The sequence below is a fragment of the Grampus griseus genome, assembly GCF_964374135.1.
Source record: "Grampus griseus genome assembly, chromosome: 14".
NCBI lineage: Eukaryota > Metazoa > Chordata > Mammalia > Artiodactyla > Delphinidae > Grampus > Grampus griseus.
The window spans coordinates 41406275-41426527 of record NC_139008.1 but is presented as its reverse complement, the minus strand read 5'-3'; the positions used below and the strand labels follow the sequence as shown (position 1 = coordinate 41426527).

General features: G+C 45.0%; 1 protein-coding gene across 1 annotated transcript in view; it reads right to left on the bottom strand.

Annotated features, from left to right (window-relative positions):
• SLC24A3 (solute carrier family 24 member 3) overlaps positions 1 to 20253 on the bottom strand; it is a gene marked incomplete at both ends in the record, with an annotated part of 460181 nt that overhangs the window by 52218 nt on the left and 387710 nt on the right. Inside the window, one exon of the mRNA XM_082669843.1 lies at positions 5628 to 5702. Coding sequence (XP_082525969.1) covers positions 5628 to 5702 — 75 coding nt within the window. The remainder of the gene's footprint in view (positions 1 to 5627; positions 5703 to 20253) is intronic.

The following is a 20253-nucleotide window of genomic DNA, read 5'->3' as shown; positions in this document are numbered from 1 at the left end:
GCTGTCCTCGGGAAAGAGCAAGTCTCCTGGAATCCCGTCCAGCCAACCCGATTCCCGGCTCTAGGAGCAAATGCTCGGATGCCCCGGCTCCCTCCCTGACCCCAACACCACTTAAGAGCAGCCCTGCCTCTTCACTGTGGCAGGGATTAGGGAACAGGGGACCCCCTGGTTTGTTTGAGGAACTTGAATGTTCTCTCACATCCTTCTGTGTGAGAATCTTCTGGCTGCCAGAGTCATTCCCGTTTTGCTGGGGCCCTGAGATGTAATCGTGAGCAGAAGGGCCTCAGGGTCTCCAAACTGGAGAAGGAGGAAGGGTCCGAGGGGAACAGGCCTTGGAGGACAGCGGGTACCAGAGGACAGTCAGCAGGGTACATGTCAGGCACTTTCCTCTCACAGAAAGGGCGAGATAAGGAGATTTAAGATGAGTCGTCTTAATGAAAGACTTCCAGGAGAGGGAGGCAGACGTTCAGTCTCCAAAGGTAAAGTAAGCGCTTCCTCCGGGTGCCCCTGTGAAGGTGGACTTCGTGGTAGGTGGGGTAAAGCCAGACTGTACGAGGCAGGTTTTGTTGGCGGGAAAACCTGAATTCTTTGCTGGGCTGATGCAGCTGTACATCTTCTCCTCCCGCTCTGGTTGGCCTGAGAGGTTGCAGCTCGCTCACCTTGAGCAAATCCCTGGATTTCTGGAGCCTTGGTGTTGCCATCTGTAAAATGGGACTCCTATCACAGCTGCTTGTGCAGTGGTGAGTATTGAATAGGAAATCTCCATCGACAGACCCAACACTGTACTCAGTCCCGTAGGAAGCGTGGAGTCTATGCCTGTTGAAAGTGCCCGTGAGAATGTAGGTATACTTTCTATGGAAGGATTTGCTCTCTACCACTGTGCTCTCCAAGCTGATAGGCACTAGCCACATGTGGTCTCATACGTTGAAATGAATGAAATAAGGTTCAGTTCCTTGGTTGCAATGGTTGCATTTCAAGAGTACAACGGCTAAATGGGAAAAGAACTTGAAAAAGAATAGACACACGTATATGTACAACTGAATCACTTTGCTGTACACCTGAAACTAACACAACATTGTAAATCAACTCTACTCCAATATAAAATAAAAATTAAAAAAAAAGAGCTCAAAGGCTCACGTGCTTGGTGGCTATCATATTGGACAGTGCTGAGTTGTCTCTCTTTATCAGAGTGGGGGGCTGCACTGAGTGAGAGGGCAGTGTCACCTCGGATGAGCCTTGCTGCTGTGCCTGTGCTCAGGTTGCCCTGAGGGGCCCCCCCACTGCCAATGGCCCACCCGGCCCTTCTCCAGGTGGGCAGCCCCTCCTCCCCCAAGCTGCATTTGTGAGCCTGTCTGTTATCTGGAACCTGTCTCAGAGGCCGCTCCATACCCCCTGGAACTTTCCCTTCTCTTGGTGCTCAAAATCCCCCATCTTGAAGCAGAGATGAAGGGTAAAAATAAAGTATTCCTTTTAGGGCAGCTGTTAGATTGACGATGTAATGAATCATTTGCATTTATGTAAATTACATGATTATGTAAATTACAGTAACATTTCAATAAAAGAGACTGTCGGGTCTGCTGGAATTTGGAGAAAGAAGATGGGGAGGCTGGAGCTGCCATCGTCAGGTGGGGGTGGGTCCTTGGGGAGAGTCCATGAGGGTCTGCGGAGTACCCATCGTGTAGCTGCACACAGGACATGCTCCGAAGGACCCAGGATGCTCTCAGAACCTAAACAGCGACACTTCTCTTGCAGAAAGAGACCCAAGTCATGGGGTGAGCTTCCTAGGCCATGTCAAGCTTCTCCAGGGCCTGATGCTTCACTGTAGAGAATGTCACCTGGGCTAAAGGGGGATGCCTGATGGGGCGGGGGAAGGGCGCTGAGAGACAGGCGCTGTACGCTTTTGCAATTAGAACTGCTTTAGATGAGAGCATGTTCTTAATTTCTTCCGCTCTCTATTTATCTATTTATTTTTTCGCTCTCTCTTTAAAAAACAGCAACAACAAACAAACTAGAAAATAGCAGAGAGCAAAGGTCAGGTAAATCCCAGATATCGACGTGAACTGAGTCCCTTGTCTCTAAGTTAACCGGTTGAAGCTCTGTTGGTTTCAGAACACCCGTGCTGTGTTTCTGCTTTTTGGCCTGGGCCTCTGCAGCAGCGTCCATGTCAGCTGTTTCAGAATCCAGGTAGTAACGACCCCATCAGCACTCCCTGGACCCGCGGCCCCAAGCCTCCCTGGAGGCGTGGTCTTTCCAGCTCTTTGGATCCCCAGCCCTGAGGGACTGTCCTCGGGGCTCCTCCCTGTGGGCAGATGTATTTAGAAGTGGCCTCTGGTCCCCTTTAGTCGGGACTTGCCCTCCGGGTGCATTAGCTCTTCATTGTGGCACCTCAAGGGACTGCCTTCTGAACATTTCAGAGCCATAAAAAGGGGGAGAGGGTAAAAAAAACCCTAATAGTTAAAATAAATTATTCAGATAATTATTGGTAATTATTTGTGGGTAGGAGGAGGGTTCTAAATATAGGACTTTTCAGTGCCCACTGCAGAGTCCGATGGAGAAGCTTTGTGTTATACAAGGAAAACCCAAAGAAAAGTGATGCTGTTACCATGACATTAGGGAAAACATAGAAAGAGGAGACTAGGAAACCTTGACAAAAAGATATGGCGTGTGGAGCAGCAGCCTGGGGCTGGCGCATGGAAGAGATCCGTGGACATGGACGAACCTCCTTTGCTAAGCGCTGCTCTTCGGGTATTAGGCTGTTTTGCTCTTCAGGCTGGTTTTAAGTCTCATGTGAAAATGACCCCAAGAATGAACAGCCCTCAGAAATCCAGCCAACCAAGCTGCCATGATGCTTCCCCTTTCGAGACGATCCTTGCCTGCAGCACATGAACATCTGAGGAAATGGTGTCCAACCGTATTTGAGGTTGAGTTTCTCCAAGCGCAGTGGGTGCCACTGGCATCAGAATCACGGGGGAAGATCCTGCTTGAAGTGAAGCTTCCTAGGTCCAACCCCAGGATCTACTGAATTAAAATCTCTGGTTTGCATGTTCCCAGGAGGCATGCTGAGCGTTTCCTGTGCTGCTGAATTTGGAGGAACGCCACTTAAAGTAGAAAGAACCGAGACCAAACCCTGAGGACCCAGACGTTCTCTTTTCCATTACTTCCTAACAGTGGAGAAAGGTAATTTTTCTCAAGATCATAAAAATCTAGCCTTGACGTCAGGGCGGTAAATACACAGTCCAATCTCTAGGTCACAGCAAAGAATCACTTGCTTTTGACTCTGCTGCCATCGGAGGGAACACAGAGCTGCTGGCATCCTGCGAGCGCTGAGTCAGCTCTGATTCATCCTCAGCAGGTGACTGCTTTGCCCAAAGACCCCGCTCGGGTGAGCGTCGCCCACAGCCTGAGGATGCAAAACCGCTTTGTTTCTTCACACGTCATTAGCAACAATTACATTTGTTCTATCTTGAACACGGCCAGATAAATGTGACAGAAGACAGGTTATTTCACACAGGTCCAGGAGGTGTCTATGTGAAAACAGTGAAACTGACACCGGCAAATCTGCCGACGGGCGTGGACGCTGCCGAGTCCGTGCTCCCAGGGGGGTCTTGTTTTTTTTTTTTTTCCTTTGGTATAAGTTTATTTACTTATTTATTTTTGCCTGTGTCAGGTCTTCGTTGCTGTGTATGGGCTTTCTCTCTAGTTGCGGCGTGCAGGGGCTACTCTTTGTTGCGGTGCGCGGGCTTCTCACTGGGGTGGCTTCTCGTGTTGCAGAGCACGGGCTCTAGGCGCATGGACTTCAGTAGTTGTGGCTCTTGGGCTCAGTTGCTCCACAGCACGTGGGATCTTCGACACGGCTCAAACCCGTGTCCCCTGCATTGGCAGGCGGATTCTTAACCACTGCACCTCCAGGGAAGTCCCTCCCAGGAGGTCTTGGACTGCGTTGTTCTGGCTCATCACCTTGTCTCTAGGAGGGTGGACACCTCCTTCTGGAATTCAGTAAAATGGAGAACTGCGTTCATTGACACCATCCACTAACACGTCTCTTGAAAAATGTAATTTTCAGAAATCATCCTAAAATACCCTGACAGCAGAAGAGCAGAGTGCATGTGAGCTGTATGGGATCAGGCATCACAGGACAAAGATTCTGCAGAGCGTGTTTGAGCAGTCTGGGCTGGGTGAACAGAGGCTTCTAGATCTGGGGGTGATAGTACCTCTTCCACAGGTACAAGAACACAGAGCTCATAGGTGTCCTTAAGTCTGCTGACCGGGAATTCAACAGACACACTGTGTTTTCAGTCCAACGTGTACGTCGGAGCACTTCTGCCCTTGGGGGGCTGGTCTCAACCCTCCTGATCGTCAATCGCCCCTGGAATGAGGGTGCTGTGGTTGTAAACCCAAGCTCTTCACTTGGAGCAGCTGTTGACTTAACTGACCCATCTCATTCCTTGGGGAAAGTCTTGTATTAAACATCACTTTTGACTTATTTGTATACAGCTTTATAATTAAATCTAATTTATAATTAAATTATTTATAATTAAATAATATACAGGTAAGTGCTTTGTAAACAGGTAAGTAAATCCTTCAGAGGATCTATTTCCGTTCTGTGCGTAAGGAAACTAAGACCTGGAGACACTGATTTCTCCAAGGTCATTAGAGCTAGCGAGAAGGGGACCCGAACTAGGAGCCAGGTCTCCCGATTCCCGTGTGTTGTTCTGACTTCCTGCCCTTCTCCTAGACGGCTCGGCTTGCCAAGCTAAGGGATTTGGGTTTGTCCCCACAGGACATGGAGCCGCTGATCATATAAACACAGGACTGGCATTTGCAGGTGTTCTTTGTCGAGACACCGTTTGGACAGCTCTGAGGACTGACCAGGGAGGGGGGAATAGAGGGGGAGGGGGTGGGCAGCTGTGATGCTACTCGTTACATTAATCTGCAATGAGCTTCATCAGTGCAGGCCAGAGATGCAAAAAGCCTCAAGGAAAACAGGCTACGGGGGACACACGGGGAGACTTTTACAAAGTGAAAATCCACAGGACACTGACGCCAAATGCGTATGTTGGGAGTTGGGGGGAAGGTCAGTTTAATATCATTCCCAGGCTGGGTAGCTAGGGTAGGAACGGGGGCTGAAATAAAGGAGGAGGGTCCAGTCTTGGGGAAATCATCCCAAGTGTAGAGACACATTGGGTCTGGGGCATGAAGGTGTCTAGTAGAGAGTTGCTTACCCACTGCTAGGGACACAGTGTAGGCGTGTCCGCGTGAAGGCGGTAATGGCAACGGGTACTGTGGGACGGGCAGGGCGTGTCCTGGGAGAGTGCACAGAGTAAGGGGGAGAAGGAAGGTCCACACCCAGGGATGCTGAAGGGAGTTACAGAGGAGCCCATGAGGAAAGTGAGTGCAAAGCGTCGGGGGAATCGTAGGAAAACAGCAGGGGATGCTCATGGAGCTGGGGGACCAGAGCCAGCTCCTGCTCTGAGCACCGGACCATCAGGCTGGGGTTCTGAGTGATCAAAGTAGCCGCCTCCACGCACCTGCTCCACTTGGAGGAGCCACACGTCACCCCAAGCTGAGAAGGATGATTGGGAGATAAGAGGCCAGGGATCCAGGCGAGGTGCCCATCACACACTTACCACGATGAGCGCGACCACGGACAGCGTGTAGTAAATGGAGTCCCTCAGCAGGCACCAGGAGGACAGAGCCACAACCTGGAGGAACAGGGGAGAGGAGGTGAGAAACAGGACATCGACTGTGCGAGGGAGACAGCCTGGCTCCTTGGAGTAGGAGAGGAGAGAGGGGCAGGGGCCCAGGTTAAGATATCTGCTCTGGAGGAAGAGTCACTTCTCCTCTGCAAGTCCTTCAAAGTCTCCTTTGGAGCAAAAGCTGGTATTTTTCCTCTGCTCTGCAGAGCAGGTCCATTTTTGCAGACGCTCCCAAAGGAGGCTGGGAGAGTCCCAGTGCCCTGTCAGAGTTGCTTCCTGGGCTGTCACTCACAGTCCCTCCCACCTCCCTAGAAAAGTGTCAGCCACCCCAGGGCCACAGGACACTTCTAGCTGCCTTTGCCCTTGGCCTCATAAGTGGAAAAGGACACAGCAAATGCCACCTCTCAGCTGGGACAGTGACAGGCACACGGTGCACCAAAGACAACAGGAAAAGGGATTCCAGGGACAAGGCCGCCTTTGGCCTCTCCCCTCCCCTACTGCTGTGTGCGGCTATGAAGAAAGGATCAGGCAAAGTCAAACCAGAGAGGGCTTTCTGGATTCAAATAACATGAAAGATATGACTTAAATAGAACCATAAATGAATAATGAGGCCAGCTTCTTTTCATTAACGCATTCTTCCACTGCTGTAGGGACACTGAGGTATTTTCTGTTGCTAATTTTGCCTTATATGGATGTGTATTTGCAGATCTAAGTTACAGATGACAGGGTTGTCAAGAAGAGAACTTGTGCCACGAGAATCACTTTAGAACAAACTTTACCCTTTTATCATCTCTCCTTGGACCGTATACTCTTAGAACCTGTGACCATCACTTACCGTCTATGGAACAGAACAAATTGGACTAGACTGTTCATTTTCCATCAGGTCATAAAACGTGGTGAATATTTTAAAATTTATTATAGTTAGGCTAATGGACTTAAAACATGTGGCAAATATCAATTCTGAATTTTCTTAAAAAATCACTTGGGCTTTTAATTAAAGATGGCAGATTGAACACACATCAGTGTACCTTTGCTCTTTCTTGTTGCACTATAACAGGGTAACAGCAAAAGGACTGTTTTTTTTTTTTTTTTTTTTTAACAAGACATAAACCTGGGAGGAAAGGAGAATAGAAGAGCTGATCAGAGCAACGAAAGTTTGGAGGCTGAAAGCAGAAGAACAATTGGTCATTCAGCAGGCAGTGGGCCAAGCTCTAGAAGTGATGGTAAATGTGGCCTGAAAACGGGATGACCGTGAGACTGTTTAAGAATTCAATCCCAAACCTCCTCCCTCTCTTCAAGCAGACCAGTGACTGCACATCCCTCACCTTATCAGAAACAGGAGACCTGGCATTTAAAGAAGAGAAGTTCCAGAAAAAGGAGGAGAGGAAATAATCAAATAAATAATTAAAGATTCCCAGAAGTTAAGGATGTGCATTTTCCAGCACAAAGGACAAAATGATGCATACCAATGCACGTCATTGTGAATTTTCCAAAGGCCAGGACCAAAAAATGGTCCTAGAAACTACCAAAGAGAGAAAAACAGGAATATATACAAAGGATCAAAACCAGAATGACATTTTATTTCTCAACCAAAGCACTGGAAGCTAGAAGACAATGGAGGAACGCCTTCAAGATTAGAAAGGAAAATGATTTCAACCTGGAATTCTACACTCAACCAAATTGTTCATTAAGGGTGAGAGAAGACTAAAAATAAAAGTTTAGTTATCTCAGAAAAAATGTAATTCCTACGTATCTTTTCCCAGAAAGCTACTGGAGGATGTGCTCCACTAAAATCAGAGAGTAAAACAATTGTTAGAGAGAATTATGTTACAATAAACCATTAAACCAAACAATAAAAATCTACCATAATAAGTGAAGAAGATTTCCAAGATGGTGGTGAAGGAAGATTCCAAAATGCTGGTAAAAGGAGAATCCAAGATGAAATTTTTGCAGCAGGTCAGAAGACTCAGACGAAATGATGCCAGAAGGACAAAACTGATGGAAAATCTTATGATTTTGAACCCACAGAAAGGAGACTGGAGATCTCTGGGAACAGAGCATAGATACCTCAGCAAACAAACAACAACAAGAAAGACAGTTCTAAACCATGGGGAAAACACAGAGTTGTGCAGGAAAGGAAGATGAATCATTACCCATTATTGGCTCAGCTATAAACAGTGGTCACATAGTCATAATAAACACAGCATAAACCACTGTCTAAGCAAATTTATGGTGTAATTGTTTGGGGAGGACAGAGGGCTGGGCAATCGGGGTGGGCAGGGCTGAAAGAGACCTTAACCTTCCTCTTCCACACTACTGTGAAGCCATGGAGCATTCTGGAAACTGAAAAGTCAAGTAACTGCCATAGAAGCACGTTATTTGGAGACACTGAGCAAGTGTCAGGAACAACCAAACTAGTGGAAAGTAGTTGCTTCTGAAGGGTGGGACGGGAAGGTGGCCGTCTTTCATAAGCCTTCTGGAAGTGGTTGTGCATATAACTTTAATGAAAATAAAAACTAAAATAAGAAAGTATAATACAAGTTATCCACTTAGATTTACTCCTGCAAGAAATGCACCTCACGCTGAGCCTAGATGTCAAATCTGCATGGATAGCGATCTATTTTTATCTCTTTATAAATAGAATAGTTTTCAATGTACAGACTATCTCCAAATTTCAGCTCCAGATTCAGAGCCTACATTTACCAAAACCAATTTTTAAAAAATTTATTTATTTATTAAAAAAATTTTAAATTGAAGTATAGTTGATTTACAATGTTTCAGGTGTACAGCAAAGTGATTCAGGTATATATATATATATATATATATACACACACACACACACACACACACACACACACACGTATATATTCTTTTTCAGATTCTTTTTCATTACAGGTTATTACAAGGTATTGAATATAGTTCCCTGTGTTATAAGCAGGTCCTTGTTGTTTATTTTATATATAGTAGTGTGTATCTGTTAATCCCAAATTCCTAACTCATCTCTCCCCTCACTTTCCCCTTTGGTAACCATAAGTTTGTTTTCTATGTCTGTGAGTCTATTTATGCAAAACCAATTTTTTCTATAGAAGCAATGAACTGGAGGACAAATAAGGAGGCAAATTAGGGAATAATTTTTCTCCACACTCTAGAAGGAATTAAAGCATCGTTGATTCTGCAATATCTATAGTGAAAGCTGTGACCATGACCTCATGTCCACCTCTACCTTCCCTTTCTGTGACCACCACTCACCACAGTAGTGAAGATTTACCTGACACTTCCTGCAAACAAGAGGACTGGAAGAGTTATTTCATTCAATCCTACAGCAACCCCAAAAGGTGGGCAGTGTCACCCTCATTGGCCTGCAATCTGGACCTGACCAAGGTGAAGCCTTGACCGTGGTCATACGACTACCAGTGGGGTGGGGGCTTGGATCTGAACCCAGAAGCCTGGGTCTCACGGCCCTGACCCGACACTCTATGCTACAATGCGTAAACAGAGGCAGGGTAAAAGCAGATACCCATCTGTGACACCTCCCATGGAGATATTTTTTTCTCCATGACATTAAGCCATTAGGCAGGTGCGTTAGAGATGGCAGCCAAAGGAGGGAAGAGTTGGAGGTGAGAGACCAAAAAGCAGCTACCACAGCTCAATTTAAAAATATACTGCTCTAAAGAGACTCAGGGCAAGTTATCAAGGCAGAAGGAGTGACCACAGTGACAATAGACAGGGATACAGATAGGGTATGGACATATTCCAGGAGGGAGAGAGTCAGTTAGAAAACTGGGAAACTACTCCATTTAGCTAGTGTTTTTTTTTTTTTTTTAAAAAAAACACCAATGCAGTTCATTGTTTGCTGATGGAATATTTTACTTTGCCACAGATGTGGATACACTGATGCTTGGTTCTAAGCCACTCTCTTTGCTTCTTGGTGAAGGGGCTTTTATCTCGAGAAGAGGCCAGCGACCATGTGACTCATTCGTTGGCAGGGAGGGATCTGTCAGCACCCCTGCATCAACATGGGAGGGAGGCTCTTTGGTATCTGTTGGCAGGCGTCACCCAACCCAGAGCGGGGGAGATGGTGATGAGAAGACAGTGCTTCCTGAGCACTTTGCAAAGTGAACAGGGGTCCTGGGAGAGAACCAACAGTGAGTAATGCTGCCCTTGACCTCATTAATCAATAATACAGATGGCACAGATTATGAGAGGCCATCCGCCGGCAGACTCCTCCAGAAATTAAAGCCAGAGGCTCTGTTTTCCCCTATAGCTCTAGGAATCCCTCCCAGCTGGAATTTCATCTTATTTCTTTTCTATTTCTGGAGTGCATTTCACTCTTTTTCTATTGAATATATGCAGCTTCAGTTTCCTTCTTATAATTTCATGTAGCTTCAGAGTGGCATGAGGCGAAAAGAAAAAAAAAAAACAATCCACACTTCCAAAACAGAGGAAAATACCTTCTCCTTTATTCAAATGTTGAGTGATAATCCGGAATTCTCACTCCTTCCAGGAGGTTAAAATTAATTATTCATGATAAAATGATATATTTTCTGCATATGGATTTGTATTGCAAATCTATATACAGCTATTGATATATATGCTAATATACACACATACATATGAACAGATAGCATATATAATAGGATTTAATATTTATGATTTTTCTTGATGGAGAATGGAATTTGACATTGCAGACACATTTCAAAAGGAACAAATACCCTCAACCTGTGAGCACTTTGCCTTTTTAAAAAGCCATTGAAGCAGTCAGAACACCATAATGGTTACATGACATAAAACATAAAACTGCTATCGTTTCAGAGAAATGTTATTTCACACAAATTTCATGGAAAAGGGATCTGAAAATCATAACATGAGTTTTGTTCCAAGCTTTTGAGCTGACACAGTTCCTACAGCCAATTCTTATCTCAGGAAAGACAGCCATGCGATGTGGAGCAGGGATGGGGGCTCTGGGGTGTCCCCCACATGGTATGAGGGTGACCAGTGGTGCTAGGGGTCAGAGCAGGTGAGGGAGAGGTCTTGGTGCTACTGTCTTTTCCTTATTCAAGTACACTTTCAAAACACTTAGATCCTGGGAAAAGTCACCGAAATACAAATGGCTCCTGCTTTCTGGAAATTTACAGCCGAGAATGGACAGTAATAGGTCATGATAACTGGGATTGACTTATATACACGAATATGTATAAAATTGATAACTAATAAGAACCTGCTGTATAAAAAAATAAATAAAATTTAAAAAATAGGTTGTGTAAAAAGACAATAATAAGCTTTTGCAATAATAAGCTTTAATGTCCTCTTATTAATCTTTGCAAACAGGAAGAGGAAATGAAGTCATATTTTAAACTTTATTTTTTCTAAGAAAACCCATTCTGAGCTCTAGTTTTACTTAAGGAAGACAAATGACAAGTAACCAAGCTGCTACTGGAGATACATTTAAATAAAAACAAGGCCACATCAGGACCGTGCAGGCACACAGTATCTCCCGAATGCTCTTCATTGGTCAGGCTGAACAATAAGCACAGAGGCTCTAATGACCTGAAGTGCCTGGGATGCAGCAGTGCCTTCTCAATCATTCAAAACAGCAGGTGCAGGAGTTTTCACGTTGGATGTAAGTGTTGCCTGCTAGGCCTTCAAAACTTGGTAGCTCGGACTGTTCTCGCACACATCAGAATTAAGGGGGGTCAGTTCCGTCTTAGGGGAGGACTGCACCAGCTGTGCTCCTGGAGCCCTTTGCCTAGTCACCTAGGACCAGGTGCGGGGTCTGCACTCACTGCCAGGCATTGCTGTGCCAACCCTAGGGACCAGCACTAGGTACAAGTTTGCTGAATAAAAGTAGGGCATTTAGGGTAATTTCATGTAAGCGGACGTGTTAGCTTGGATGTACCCAGAAGCAGAGCCTGAGGCAAGGATTCGAATGCATATGGTTTATTTGAGAGGTGATTCTAGGAAACGCTGTTGGGGGAAGTGAGGCAGGTGATGAAAATGTAATAAGCAAGTCACAGCAGCAGGAAACTGGGGCACGATCCTGGTGGGGCGCTCTGGGGGACCTTGGAGAACATGCCTCTCTCCTGTCTCATCCAAGGGGAGAGGGAGTTGGGGTATTTATCCACCTACTCCCACCAGTCATTGCTTCAGGGCTGCACCTGTATTATTGATTCCCTGGCCAAGGAGGGCCCTCAGACAGAGAAACACAGGTTCTGGCAGGGGGAAGTCAGGCCAGTGGGAACTGAAACGGTAAGGGCGAGGGTCATGGGTGGGGCACCAGCAGTGTCTGCTTTAACCCTAAACGTGGATTTACATAATAATCCAATAATCAGAGTAAGCATTCCTAGACACACACACACTCACACACACACACACACAGAGTTTTGTAAGCCTAAAAATACAACTCGTATATATACCACATCTTTATCCATTCATCTGCCGGTGGACACTTAGGTTGCTTCCATGTCTTGGCTATTGTAAATAGTGCTGCAGTGAACACTGGGGTGCATGTATCTTTTCAAATTATAGTTTTCTCCAGATATATGCCCAGGAGTGGTATTACTCAGCCATAAAAAAGGAATGAAATAATGCCATTTGCAGCACCATGGATGGACCTAGAGATTATCATACAAAGTGAAGTTAGACAGAGAAAGACAAACATATGATATTGCTCATATGTGGAATCTAAAAAGATGATACAAATGAACTTACTTATAAAACAGAAACAGACCCACAGACATAGAAAACAAACTTATGGTTACCAAAGGGGAAAGCGGGAGAGGGATAAATAAGGAGTTTCAGATTAACATACACACACTACTATATATAAAATAGCATATATATACTATACAACCTACTGTATAGCACAGGGAACTATACTCAATATTTTGTAATAACCTACAAAAGAAAAGAATCTGAAAAAGAATAAATATATACATATGTACAACTGAATCACTTTGCTGTACACCTGAAGCTAACACAACATTGTAAATTCAACTACACTTCAGTAAAAAAAAAAAAAAACCAATCCCATTTACATAAGGTTCTAAAGCAGAGCATATGAACTGTGCTGTTTTAAGTCTGGAATAGTGTTCCCCTGGGGCCGGGGGTAGAGTCTGAAAGGGCACGAGGGGCTCCTGGAGGCCAGGACTGTTCTCTTTCTTGATCAGGTCCTGGTGACTGGGGTGTGCTCAGTTGTGAAAAGTCATTTAGCTGTACTTATGATGTACTTCTGTGTACTGCTGTGCACTTTTCTGAATCTACGTGGTACTTCAATAAAAATCTTATTCAAACAAAACAAAAATGCAATTACAAGGTTAGTTGTTAACGTGAATTTTACGTATTTATTTTAACAGTAACTACTCCATCACACCTGCAGTTGGCTTATTAGTAGAGTTGCCAGAAAAAATACAGGACACCCAGTTGAATTTGAATTTCAAGTAAACGATAACTAACTTAAAAGTATGATCTCAAGTATCACCTGGAAGAATATACTGAAAATATATTTGTTGCTTATCTGAAAACTGAAATTTAACTGGATGCCCTATGTTATGTGAAATCTGGTAACCCTATGTATTAGATTTTGGGCATTGGTTGAGATAACTATTTTGACTTTCTTTGGATAAGCACAAAATTGGAAGTTTAGTGATTTTGGAATAAATATTCTTAGGATGAGGGGAAAGCTGAACCTTTTCTACATTGTCTACTTATGCTGGATATTGACGGCTGTTTTATTCCAGCCATTTGGCTTGCTCAGAGTTTTTTTTCTTTCCCCCTTTGTTTCTTGTTAATTGTAGGAATTGCCCACATGTTCATTACAATTTTGTGGGAGATTTCTACCACACCAAGACTTTTTCCTTCTCTTGAAAAAAGCCTGAAGACCTGGCAACAGGGGGTTATTCTCGTGCCACCGTGGAGCTGTCAGGGGAGCCCTTTCTAGGTGGATGTGCATCCTTCGGCCCTCACTGACCCCTCCCCTTCCCTCTATGTTCCTCAGCTGCAAAGGCAAGAGTCAACCACCATGTACTCCTTCCTTTCTGCTACTAATGTCCTCAGACCTGACCCCTTCACTCATTTATTCTGTATACCTGGGCGCTGCCAGGACAGGCATTTGTGATCCCTAATCTAGAAGAATTATTTTAATTAGCCTTGACAATGCTGAACACACCAGCGGCCATTTCTTTACAACCAACGCTGTGCTCAGGATTCTAAACATTCTGTGCTACGTGTTCCTTTGCACTCACTGGACCCCTTTTCAGAACTGTGTATTAAAAGGCAAAAAAAAAAATAACAAAGAACTATAAAGAAACCGATTCACTGAAATCCAGTTATCAAAACATTGAGAACTCAAGATATCGTAATACATGCCTCTCTATTAACAAGAGCCAGTAAACTTCCTTATTGTAAGAAATCAGTTGTTTAAGTGTAGTGATCAGTGGGAAGGGTCTGGAGTACCTGCAGTAACTGTAACATAGCACGAAAACAGCTTGTGTGTCTATTGGAGACAAAATCCCAGCTCACGTTACCATGGCCTGTTCCTCATGAATAATGAAGTGAAATGTTAAATAGAAGTGGTTAGCAAAAAGAAAGATGTATTTTTTCTCATCAAGTTCACAGGCCCCTTAATCTACTTTTTGGCAACAGAAGCCCTGAGGCTCTGCCCTTTCTCAGTCCCTGGCTCTTTGACATTTAATTACTTGTCCCTCCACCAGAAGGGGGACGGGAGGTAAGGTGGTTCTCTGTCCATCCTGGCTGCGCCGATGAGAACTTAGGGGGAGAGCTTGAAGCTAACAGCAAAAACACTGTTTGGGGCTGTCTGTGGATTTCCATTATGTGTGCTTTCTGTTTCATCCGTTATCACAGAGAGAAACTTGGCCACATTTACAGTTTTCCTGGAAGAATTAACGTGGCTCCTACAACATGCAGTCTCTTATCTCAGCCCGGTAAGTGCCAAGTGGAAGTCATTCCGCTGAGGACTGAGGAGATGCTCCCTCCACGGCTTAGTGCCATCTCCGCTAGTTACCCAAGTGTGGTCGGGACAGCCTGTTAGGACTGCAGCTCTCAGGTCCCACTCTAGACCCGCTGCACCCGAATCTGCCTCTTAACAAGACCGCCGGGGGACCCACATGTGCGTTACGGTGTGAGAAGCGCTGGCTTAGGGGATGCAGAATTTTGGAGTCTGAGTCACACCTGTGACCTTGCAGTATAAACAGCAAGAGACTGGGGCCTGCAGCCCTCACCCTGGGGTGGGAGGTCTGGACAGGATGCAGTGGGCATGGGTCGCCACTTAGGGTCTTTGCGCTAGAGAGCAACTGGGTGTGTCTGAGTTGCAGCTGCAAACTAGAAACACCGCTTGTGTGGGGTTTCCTACTTCATCAATTTCTAGCACCAACTCGGCTTAAGATGCTGGGGGAAACCACCCTTTGGTACAAACCAGGCCAGAACATTCCTGCTCCCTCCCAAGCTCTCGTACTCGACCTATTGAAAAGACAATATAAAGAAATCCAAATCAGTGGTGCTGAAGTTATTTTAAACTTTATACCATTTGGGTTAGTAGCCAGGTACACAGAGGAGGCAAATATGTCCTCATTTTATCAATTATGAAGCCTAAAAGGACAATGTCAAGCTTGAGGGATCGTTTCACTGTCCCGATCTGTAACACAGTCTTGTGGGACTAGGGTCTCCAAGATGGGGTGGGGCTTCTCTGCCTTTGAAGTGCTGATAGAAAAGGAAGCTAAGACATATCCTGTGAGTTCAGAAATCAGACAGCTAAGACCGTGTATTTGAGTTGAAGCTTCTGGAAGTAAGAACCTGGCTAAAAGTACATTATTACATTAGCATTTGGTGTTTACATTACCACGATGTTTTCCAGGCTGTCAGAAAACCAGTAATGTAAGCATAAGGGGAAGATGCTCCTTTTCCTTCTCGTCTCTCTGGAAATTAAAATGCTGGAGGCAAAGGGGGATAGAAAGACAGGAGAGACAGCTACTTCCCAGTCCACAGGCTTGGATATGGATTTGAAAGGGTCCGTTTCATACCTGGAAGGATCCACATTTCTCTGGCTTCATCAAGTTACAGAGGACAGGAAATGTGGACCGTGTACTTTAAAACGAAGCTTCCTACCTACTGTTTGATGACGGTTGGAGCTTGCGTCATATCGGGAGCTCATCTGACCTATTCTGTGTCCAAAGGAAACGTGGGTGGCTGCCACCGTGGGAGCGCCAGGTTGGAAAGGAAGCACTTGTCGCCTCTCAGGTGTGGACTCAGGGTCACACTCTGATCTCGGGGGTGTGCAGTGATATTTTCATACCAAGAAACACTGGTTGCTGCGTCTGTGTGGCTCATCCGGCGCCAGTAGATCCATCAGGCAATTTATTTTAGGTACTTTCTGTGACTCAGGGTAGGGAGAACAGGACGCCCATGAGTCAATTCCGCAGCCACGGAAAACTGAACACAAGAAGGTTTCTTTAACGGATGCTTGGAAGATAACTTCCCCCTGCATTAAAGATCTTGAGAATTAAAATACGGTAACATCAAAACACATCTAGACTTGATCTGCCTTAAGCAGTGAAGCAGAGGCTCAGGCAGCCAGTAAAACCTGCCAGCTGACAAAAGCCTCTTCCCTAAAGAGCGGACTAATTTTTAGCCAAAATCACGGGGAGAGGTTATCTAAGTATTTATGTTAATTTCACTTTGCAAATGACCGTGTAAATGGAGAGCAGTGAGTGCCTTAGCTGTTCCCAGGATCAGAAGTGCCATCAAGTGCGGTGTGGAAAGTAAAGCAGTAAGGATACGGTGCTTGTCCTGTTTGGAGGAAGCGGAGACATGAGGTGGGCTGGGGTGGGCGTGGGACCTCGCCCCTCTATCTGTGCCTCCTCTCCGTCCCCCGACTCTTCCCAACGCACGGCCTGCAGGCCTGAGCTTCTCCCCGGCCTCGCCCTTCACGTGCTGTGAACCGAAGCTCGGCCTGTGCTCATCCTCACGTCACGTCTCCACCTGGAATGACCACTGTTACCCACACCAGCCCCTCAGCAGTGTGCAAGGATCCACGCAGAAGTGTCTGAGAAGATCCTAAGACTCCGGGGTGAGCGGAAGGCCGTCCATGGAGGCATTAGGAACAAAGAGTGGCTTTACCTGGAGCGCCCTGTCTCGTTCCCAGGAAAGAAAAAGCCCCTCAGAACGATTTGGGGCTTTCAGGGACCCGGTACTGGGCTGTTTCCCAGGATGCCATGGCCCGCGATGGAGTCCCTTCCTTAACAGCCAACATTTAAAAGTTGGTTCTTATGTGCCAAACGCTGCACCAAGCACTCTTCCCGCCTTTTTCCTTCCAATCTTTTACTCTTGACGTTTTACACATGAGTCAACCAAGGCTAAGCAAGGTTACATAATCTGCCCAGGGGTCAGAGTTTGAAAGTGATTGAGCCACACCTTGAACCAGGTCTGAATACCTATGGAGCCCACACAGTCACACCTTTGCCAGGGATTATAAAACTTAGCTGATCATAAGAATGACCTGGGTCTGTTTGATAATAGATTCCTGGGCCCACCCCAGGCTTTTTGAATCAGACTCTCAACTGTGGCTGCACACTGGAATCACCTGGAAGCTTTAGGAAACACTCATGCCTGGGTCCCACCCCCGGAGATGCTGAGTTAGCTGAGCCAGGCTCTGGCTGGGCCACTGGGATTTTTCAAAGCTTCCCAGGTGATTCCTAACATCCAGCAGGGGTTGAGACCACTGCCCCATCCTGCTACCACCTGTTAGGCTGAAGGATGTCTAGATAATCAGAAATGAGAAACTACCAGGCATCCCCTGTCCCACACAGCGCAGAAGGAAACTCCACCTACGTGTATGAGATTTTGAGAAGTAACAATAGGTTTTACCTATTCCTTATGAATATTTCAGAGCCCACACACTAGCAGTGTTGCCATCCATCAGTCTGCTTAAAAAGTAGATCTGTTTTAATATCTCTTTTAGATTTAGAATAAAAATTTACTTTGAGGGCTTCCCTGGTGGCGCAGTGGTTGAGAGTCCGCCTGCCGATGCAGGGGACACGGGTTCGTGCCCCGGTCCAGGAAGATCCCACATGCCGCGGAGTGGCTGGGCCCGTGAGCCATGGCCGTTGAGCCTTCCCGTCCGGAGCCTGTGCTCCGCAACGGGAAGGGCCCCAAGAGTGAGAGGCCCGCGTACCGCAAAAAAAAAAAAAAAAAAAAAAAAAAAATTTACTTTGAGAGTCACATCAGGATAAAAGAAGAAGTGCGGAATTGCTGGGTGTCACTTTTAGCTGGAAAGACTCAAAGGCGGGGGGCTGGAATCATCGGAAGTTTTGTTCGCTGGCGGGGCTGGTGGCTGACGTCGGCTGTCAACTGGGTTCCCAGCTAGGGCTACTGGCCTAACCTACCAATGGTCTCTCCCTGTGGCTGGGGCTTCCTCACAGTGTGGCAGCCTCGGGGCAGTTGGACCACTTAAATGAGGGCTCTGGGCTCCAAATATAAGTGTCCCAAGAGAACAGGCAGAAGCTGCATAGCCTTTTATGAGCTGGTCTCAAAGGTCATATAGCTTCACTTTTACCAAGTCACAGACTGATAAAGTCTAATCATTGTCTGGAGCCTTAAAGTTGGATAAAAGTATTAGCAAGAAAGTTTTAATATAGTTCCCTTCAAACGAAACAAATACTTAATAAAATGTTTATTTAAAAAAATTTTTTTTGATGTGGACCATTTTTAAAGTCTTTATTGAATTTGTTACAATATTGCTTCTGTTTCACGTTTCTTTTTGGTTTTTTGGCCCCAAGGCATGTGGGATCTTAGCTCCCTGACCAGGGATCAAACCCACACCCCCTGCAGTGGAAGGCAAAATCTTAACCGCTGGACCACCAGGGAAGTCCCAAAATGTTTAAATCAAATTTCCTAAGGGTGCATTTGGTTGCCTAAGTCATGCACATGTATACAAATTACTTCCAATCTTGGGAGACAGAAGGGTCATACACTGTTTCCATCGACTTCTTCCTATTTCTATCTGATTTGCAATTAACAATCCACTGAAATTTGTAGGTCTTGTGTAAGATAAACTTTCAAATATAAAAGTGATGATTATGGTTTAAGAAAATCAAGCAGTACAACTGACTGTGTGTGAAAATAAAAATCTTCTGCCTGCCCTTGCCCTTCACCCCCGTCTCACTCCCCAGAGGTAACCATTCTAAACATTTCTGCATTGGGTTATTTTAGGTGTCACAAAACTAATACCAACTAACTTGCTTCTACCTTTGTATATCGGTTTCTATTGACATCTCACTATGAAACACGAGAAAAGCAGTAGGGCAGATGGTGAAGACCAGGACCCCTGGCCAGAGTCTCTGAGCTCAAATCCCAGCCCCCACACTCCCAGGCATACGACTGTGGGCAAGCTATTATGTCTGTGCCTCAGCTTTACCATCTTGAAAATGGGGCTAATAACGGCATCCCCCCTCCAGGGTATTATGAGGATCAAATGCATCGATCTATGTGACAGGTTTAGAACTCTGATTAAAGCCTATGTAATAAGAGACAGCTACTCGTGGTGTTTCTCTTCTCCCTTGTTCCTCCTTCTCGCCTTTATACTTGAGTTAGTTCTTCTAGGGGTTATCTTAATGACTTTATCTCCATATTAAGAAAATTAAATTGCACAAAAAAATTAGATAAGTACTTAAGGGTCTACAAGGAAAAACAGCTTCCTCACCCCTCCTTCTTGCCAGCAGTGTACACTTTTAATTATTTTCATTTTTAGTTGTTTTGTTCTTATTTCCTAATGCCAAATAAAAGGATCACAATAGCTCTTTATAGATTTATCCATTTTAGATATCATCTATTGAATCCCACTATGAAAAATAAAGATTAACTCATTTATATCTTTCCTTACATCCCCTTATTCTCTTAATATTTGAAAGGCATATTATTATTATTCGGGCTAATATATATCTGAAGGTTTTTCCCTCTATTTCACATTCCATTAGCTTTTGGAAGTACTTCTTCATTCCACATTAGGTAGAGCAAGAGTGTTCACATCCCCCTTCAGCAACCTCCTCACCCACCTTCTACGTTCTAAACTTCTCTCAGGTATAACTCGATCTTTACGTTGTCAATGTGAAAAACATTTACATTCTAGTCTACCACCATCTTTTAGTTGTCTATGTTTTATCTAAAGGTTGAGTCTAAATGTAGAAAAATAGCAGTCACATTATTACTACTAGTGAGTGAATACTCCCACTCAAATAGTGTGCTCAGAACGTAATTTTTTCTTGTGGGTCAATGCCACGACCCACTTGCCATTCAAAAGATAATATTCTTTAGTCAAGATAAAGTAGAATCTATTACCTTAAAAATCAACTATTCCATATTTTAGTTTGCACTATATATTCACAGTACATTTCTTGCATAGATTTTTTTGTCTTGGAGTTGGAAACTATATTTCTTTCCTTGTTGGGAGACTCAACATGTGCCTTCTTCCCCATATTACCAGCATGTGAAGACGCTTACATTTTTTTTTATATGACTTGCAATTAATTCCATTCATCTTCTTGGAGAC